This window comes from Nicotiana sylvestris, chromosome 6, assembly GCF_000393655.2.
Source record: "Nicotiana sylvestris chromosome 6, ASM39365v2, whole genome shotgun sequence".
NCBI lineage: Eukaryota > Viridiplantae > Streptophyta > Magnoliopsida > Solanales > Solanaceae > Nicotiana > Nicotiana sylvestris.
In genome coordinates, this window is record NC_091062.1 from 171,657,737 (window position 1) to 171,665,217 (window position 7,481).

General features: G+C 43.7%; 1 protein-coding gene across 1 annotated transcript; it reads left to right on the plus strand.

Moving 5' to 3' along the window:
* The first annotated feature begins 2,012 nt into the window (after positions 1-2,012).
* On the plus strand, positions 2,013-3,666 carry LOC138871683 (uncharacterized). The gene is made up of 3 exons (XM_070149579.1): positions 2,013-2,076; positions 2,962-3,519; positions 3,620-3,666. The coding sequence occupies exons 1-3, from the start codon at positions 2,013-2,015 to the stop codon at positions 3,664-3,666; spliced, it is 669 nt and encodes a 222-aa protein (XP_070005680.1).
* The last annotated feature ends 3,815 nt before the right edge of the window (positions 3,667-7,481 follow it).

Consider the following 7,481-nt stretch of genomic DNA (forward strand, 5'->3'; position numbering starts at 1 on the left):
GAAGAGATCATTGGGTAACAATTCTTTAACTCTTTCTCGTTATATTCCATCAATCTATAATTAGTTTCATCATTTAATTTCATATTGGAGATTAAAATTGGGGAAAAGTTGGAAGAAAGTTCTTAGACCTAGAATTCGACTTTTGATTTGGAATTTGACATTAGATTTGGATAATTTTGGTATGCATGAACTCGTGAGAGTGTGAGGATTCTGAAAATATGAATTTTACCTGATTTCGAGATGTGGGACCGAAGGGCATTTTGGAAATTTTGCCTAATTTCGGGTGTTAGCTTAGAATTTATTTGTAGAATCAGTTACTTGAAGTGTTATTTACATTATGCAATTGAATTGAATAGATTTGGGCCATTTGGAGTCGAGTACTCGTGGCAAAGACATGGTTTCGGGTAGACTATTAAGCCGGTTCGAGGTAAGTGTCTTGCCTAATCCTGTGTGGGGGACCTTCCCCTTATGATTTGGTATTGTTGTTAATTGAAATGCCTTGTACGTGAAATGACGAGTGCGTACTTGTGCTAATTGTTGGAAATCGAGTTTCCATTAAGTGATTACTAGTATGTTCCTTTCCTTTTCATATTACTTGCACTTTAATACTGTTGTTAGATTAAGAAAGCATGTCTAAGTGATTTAATTGCTTTATTTGCTCAAACTGTTTTACCTGGATTTTGTGCATCATGCTAGGGTTGAATTACTTGTTTGCCTTAATATGAGACTGACATTTGCTGAATATCATTCCTATTTTTACCGTGTATTTACAATTGGGACTACGGGTGTGGGATTCCGGTAGCTCTCCCTTGTCTGTTTATTTGGGACTACGGATGTCGGATTCCGGTAGATCCCCCTTGTCTGTTTATTTGGGACTACGGATGTGGGATTCCGGTAGACCCCCCTGCACAGTTATATGGAACTGCGGGACTGCACCCGGTAGATTCCCCAGTACTAAGTATTTATATTTGGGAATACGGATCGAGATTCCGGTAGACCCTCGCGCACTGATAGTTGGACTATGGGATGGGATCCCGGGAGATCCTTCGAATATATATATGATGGACTACGGGACAGTACCTTGGGAGATCCACTGGATAGTTGTAATTGGGACTACAGGACGGTATCTTGGAAGGTGCCCTGGTTGTTATCTCTATGTTGAGCTGTATTTCTTTTCCGTCATTTATTTTGTCTCTATTCTAGTTGTTGTTGTTCTTTCAATTCGATGTTATTTCTTACTATTGCATTTATTTATACTATTTTATTTCACACTGTTAACCCTTATATTTTATTTAAATTCAGTTGGGCCCTGACCTTCCTCGTCACTATTCGACCAAGGTTAGGCATGACACTTACTGAGTACCGCTGTGGTGTACTCATGCCCTTTTTGCGAATATTTTTCATGTGCAGATCTAGGTACTTTCACTCTATATTATGATCCTTGAGGCGAGACACTTCTATAGAGACTACGAGGTATATCTGCTGCATCCGCATACTGAGGAGTCCCTTTCTATCTTTCTGTAATAATATAGCCATTCAGTATTCCCCTTTTGTTAGACATTTCTGGAGTTGGAGCTTCTTATGTATCTCTTAGCTTGTGATTCATGAGGTTCCAGATTTTGGGAGTAGGTTGAGATTTTGTACTATTATGTGCCAGGCGACATCTTAAACACTATTTTATTTTGTCATTTTGGTTTTATATTATCTCTTTTCCGTAAATTGTTCCTTTTCCGCATTTGTTACACTTACCTAGTCGTAGAGACTAGGTACCGTCACGATATTTCACGGAGGGCGAACTGGGGTCGTGACAAGTTGGTATCAGAGATCTAGGTTCATAGGAGTCATGAATCACAAGCTGGTTTATTAGAGTCTCGTCGGTCGGTACAGAGACATCTGTACTTATCTACGAGAGGCTTTGTAACCGTTAGGAAAATTCCACTTCATTTGATTTCCCTGTCGTGCGAGACTTTTGACACCATAATCCTAAACCTCTATCTTCCATTCTTTCACAAATGGTGAGAACACGTGCTACCAGATATGATCAGACACTTGCACCCCCTGCGAGAGCCGTCAGAGGTTGGGGTCGGAGTAGAGGCCGAAGACGCGCATGCGGTACAGCTAGAGCACTCGCATGAGCTTCAACCGAAGAGCCCCCAGTAGTTCTAGCTAGAGTCCAGGAACTTGATACGTCTACTACTACTACTACTCCAGCACGTTAGGATACCTTAACACAATAATTGAGCATGTTTGGTACATTGGTTTAGGCGGGGTTGATTCAGGTTGTACCAGCTACATCACAGATCGGGGGAGGGACCCAAACTCTCGCCGACCCCACTCTAGAGCAGAGAGTTCACATTGGTCGGGTTCCAGGTGTCATGGCAACACAGCCTATGGTCCTAGGAGAGAGAGGATAGACGAGGACAGGAGAGATAGTATAGGGAAGTGAGAAGACCTCATAGACTGGAGAGACCCATTGGTCTTTATTTTGGAGGAAGAGTAAAGCATGGTAGAGGTTTTGTGGGTCAGCCAGTTCAGTTTGCATCTCATACGTTACATAGTGTTTCAGGTGTTCAAGGGTCTTGGAGTACCCGTACCGCACAGTTCCCACTGCCATGTCCTCCTAGAGCTTGTTTTGAGTGTGGTAACACACGCCATGTGGTGAGGGATTGCCCTAGACTTGGGAGGAGTGCACCTCCACGGACTTCTCAGCCACAGCGCACTCCGTAGAGTACTCAGGTTATGATCACAACACCAGTTACTACCCCACCTACTCAGCCAGCTAGAGGGGAAGGCCAGGCCAGATATTATGCCCTTCCTGCCCGTACCGAGACTGTCGCCTCCGATTCTGTAATCATAGGTATTGTCCTGGTTTGTCATAGAGATGCATCGGTTTTATTCGATCTAGGCTCCACCTATCCTTATGTGTCTTCTTGTTTTTCTCCGCATTTGGGTGTGTCTCAGGAATATTGGATCCCACTGTTTATGTTTCTACTCCTGTGGGAGATTCTCTTGTTGTGGACTGCGTTCATCGGTCGTGTTTGGTTACTCATAGTGGTTTTCAGACTAGAGCCGATTTATTATTGCTTAGAATGGTAGATTTTGATATTATCTTGGGCATGGACTGGTTGTCACCCCATTATGCTATTCTTGATTGTCACACAAAAATCTTGACGCTGGCTATGCCAGGTGTACCGCGTGTTGAATGGAGGGGTACTTTAGATCACACTCCCAGTAGAGTTGTTTCCTTCCTCAAGGCTCACTGTATGGTTGAGAAGGGGTGTGATGCGTATCTAGCTTATGTGAGAGATGTTAGTATTGATAACCCTTCCGTTGATTCAATCCCAGTAGTACGGGATTTTCCTGATGTGTTTCCAGTTGTTCTTTCGGGCATGCCGCCCGATAGAGATATTGATTTTGGCATTGATCTGTTGCCGGGCACTCAGCCCTTTTCTATTCCTCCACATTGTATAGCTTCTCCTGATTTGAAGGAGTTGAGGGATCAATTACAGGAATTGCTTGGTAAGTGTTTCATTCGGCCTAGTGTATCACCTTGGGGTGCTCCTGTCTTGTTTGTGAAGAAAAGGATGGTTCTATGCATATGTGTATTGATTATCGTCAGTTGAACAAAGTTACAATGAAGAACCGTTATCCTTTGCCTTGTATTGATGATTTGTTTGACCAACTTTAGTCCGCACAAGTTTTTCTATGATTAAGTTGCACTAAAGCTACCATCAGTTGAAGATTCGGGAGCCAGATATCCCGAAGACTGCTTTCAAGACTCAGTATGGTCATTACGAGTTCCTTGTTATGTCATTTGGGCTGATCAATGCCTCAACAACTTTTATGCACTTGATACACAACATGTTCCAGCCGTATCTTGACTCGTTCATCATTGTCTTTATTGATGATATTCTGGTGTATTCTCGGAGTTGGAAAGATCATGAGCAGCACCTGAGGATTGTGCTTTAGACTCTGAGAGAGAAGAAGTTATATGCTAACTTCTCGAAATGTGAGTTTTGGCTGGATTCCGTGGCATTCTTAGGCCACATGGTGTCAAGTGAGGGTATTCAGGTGGATCTGAAGAAAGTAGAGGCCATCCAGAGTTGGCCCAGACCATTATCAGCTATAGAGATCAGTAATTTTCTTGGCTTGGCGGGTTACTACCGCCGTTTTGTTGAGGGGTTTACATCGATTGCAGCCCCTATGACCAGACTTACCCAGAAGGATGCTCTGTTCTAGTGGACGGAAGAGTGTGAGGCGAGCTGTTAGAGTCTCAAGACAGCTTTTACTACAACCCCAATTTTGATATTGCCTAAAGGTTCGGGCTCTTATATGGTCTATTGTGATGCCTTGACGATTGGCCTCAGAGCGGTGTTGATGTAGGACGGTAGGGTGATTGCCTACGTGTCCAGACAGTTGAAGGTACATGAGAAGAATTATCCGGTCCACGACCTTGAGTTAGCTGCCATTGTTCACGCCCTGATGATCTGGCGCCATTATTTATACGGTGTGCCTTGTGATATTTATACTGACCATCGGAGCTTGCAACACCTATTCAAACAAAAGGATCTAAATTTGCACCAGAGGAGGTGGTTAGAGTTGCTGAAGGACTATGATATCACTATTTTGTATCACTCGGGCAAGGCCAATGTGGTGGCCAATTCTTTGAGTCGCCGGGCAAAGAGTTTGGGGAGTTTGGCTTTTTTACAAGTATCGGAGAGGCCTATGGCAATGGATGTTCAGGCCTTAGCTAGCCAGTTTGTTAGATTGGATCTTTCGGAGCCCAGTCGGGTTCTAACTTGCGTGATTTCTCGGTCTTCCTTATTGGGTCGTATCAGGTAGCGTCAATATGATGACCCTAATTTGCTTGTCCTTAAGGACAGGGTTCAGCACGGTGATGCAAGAGATGTGGCCATTGGTGATGATGGTATATTGACGATGCAGGGTCGGATTTGTGTACCCAATGTTGATGGGCTTCGAGAGTTGATTCATGAGGAGGCCCACAATCTGCGGTATTCCATTCATCTGGGTGCCGCTAAGATGTATCAGGATTTGAGGCAGCACTATTGGTGGATGCGGATGAAGAAAGATATAGTTGGATTTGTAGCTCGGTGCCTCAACTGTCAGCAGGTGAAGTATGAGCACCGAAGACCGGGTGGGTTGCTTCAGCAAATAGAGATTCCGGAGTGGAAGTGGGAGTGGATCACCGTGGACTTTGTAGTTGGGCTCCTATGGACTTTGAGAAAGTTCAATGCTATTTGGGTGATTGTGGATCGGCTGACCAAGTCCACTCACTTTATTCCTGTATGTACTACTTATTATTCGGAGCGGTTTGCGGAGATCAATATCCGGGAGATTGTTCATCTGTATGGTATTCTAGTTTCCATCATTTCAGATAGAAGTACTCAGTTCACATCATGGTTCTGGAGAGCCGTTCAGCATGAGTTGGGTACTCGGGTAGAGTTGAGTACAACATTTCACCCTCAGACGGATGGACAGTCCGAGCACATTATTCAGATTCTTGAGGATATGCTCCTTGCGTGTGTGATTGAGTTTGGAGGGTCTTGGGATTAATTATTGCCATTGGCGGAGTTTGCTTACAAAAACAACTATCAGTCCAGCATTCAGATGGCACTGTAAGAGGTCTTATATGGTAGGCGGTGTAGATCCACGGTGGGTTGGTTAGAGCCGGGTGAGGCTAGATTATTGGGCACAGACTTGGTTCAGGATGCTTTGGAGAAGGTTAAGGTGATTCAGGATAGACTCCGCAGAGCCCAGTCCGGACAGAAGAGTTACGCGAACCAGAAGGTTCGTGATGTTTCCTATATGGTTGGAGAGTGGGTTATGCTTATGGTTTTGCCTATGAAGGGCGTTATGAGGTTGGGGAAGAATGGAAAGTTTAATTTCAAGGTTTATTGGCCCTTTTGAGATATTAAGGCATGTTGGGGAGGTTTCTTATGAGCTTGGCTTACCTCCCAACTTGGCAAAAGTTCATCCGCTATTTCATGTTTCGATGCTCCGGAGGTATCATTGTGATCTGTCGCACGTGTTGGATTTTAGTTCATTCCAGTTGGACAAGGATCTATCCTATGTTGAGGAGCCAGTGGCAATATTGGATTGGCAGGTTAGGAAGCTGAGGTCAAAAAACATTGCATCAGTAAAGGTTCAATGGTGGGGTCAGCCGGTTGAAGAGGCGACCTGGGAGACCGAGCAGGATGTACTCAGCCGTTACCCCCATTTTTTCACTACTTTATGTATGTCTTTATGCTCGTTCGAGGAAGAACGAATGTTTAAGTGTAGGAGGATGTGACGACCCGACCGGTCATCTTAAAAAAATTTGGCCCGATCCCCTACTAACTTCTTTCCCCGTGTTTATTTCTGCTATTTTGATTTGCTGGGATGTTCAGTTTTGAGTTCGGAGAGTTCTGAGAATCTTAGTCCCTAAATGAGAGCTTAAGTGTTAGAAATTTGACCGTAGTCGGAGCAGTGTGAAGACGGCCTCGGATTGGAAATCCGATGGTTTCGTTATCTATGTTGGTTGATTTCGGGCTTACGGTCGTGATCGAATTGCGTTTTAGAGGTCCGTAGCTAATTTTGGCTAGAAATGCCGAAAGGTCAAATTTTGAAGTTTCCGGTTCGATAGTGAGATTTTGATCCGAGGGTCGAAATGGAATTCCGAAAGTTGGAGTAGCTCTGTAGTGTTGAATTTGATATATGTGCAAAATTTCAGGTTATTCAGGCGAGGTTTGATAGACTTTTTGATCAAAAGCATATTTCTAGAGTTTTGGAGTTCTTAGGCTTGAATCTGTGGTTGATTCATCATTCCGATGTTGTATTAGGTGTTTTAAGAATTGGTATATGTTTGGACAGTGGTATTGGACTTGTTGCTACATTTGGTTGAGGTCCTGGGGGCCTCGGGATGATTTTAGATGGTCGACGGAAGGATTTTTGAGTTTGGAGTTGCAGCTTCAGCTGCTGGTTTCTGTCATAACCGCACCTGCAAGTGTGGCGTAGAAGCGGCTATGTGGTAGCAAAAGTGGAAATGAGGAAGGGGGCCAGGAACCTCAGAAGCGGCATAAGTATTGCACCTGCGTGACCACATATGCTAATTTTGGGTCGCAGGTGCGAGATGGAAATTTTAACTAAGAATCACAGAAGAGGTTCCCCGACCGCAGAAGTGGTGTCACAGATGCAATTGTTGGACTGCAGGTGCGGGATTTCTGGGTAGAAAATAAGAAATTTCATGGGTTTAGTTTCAAAGGTGGAAATTCGATTTGGAGCTCGGGAGAGGGTGATTTTGAGAGGAAATTGAAGAAGAGATCATTGGGTAACAATTCTTTAACCCTTTCTAGTTATATTCCATCAATCTATTCTTAGTTTCATCATTTAATTTTAGATTGGAGATGAAAATTGGGGAAAAGTTGGAAGAAAATTCTTAAACCTAGAATTCGACAATAGATTGGGAATTTGACCTTAGATTT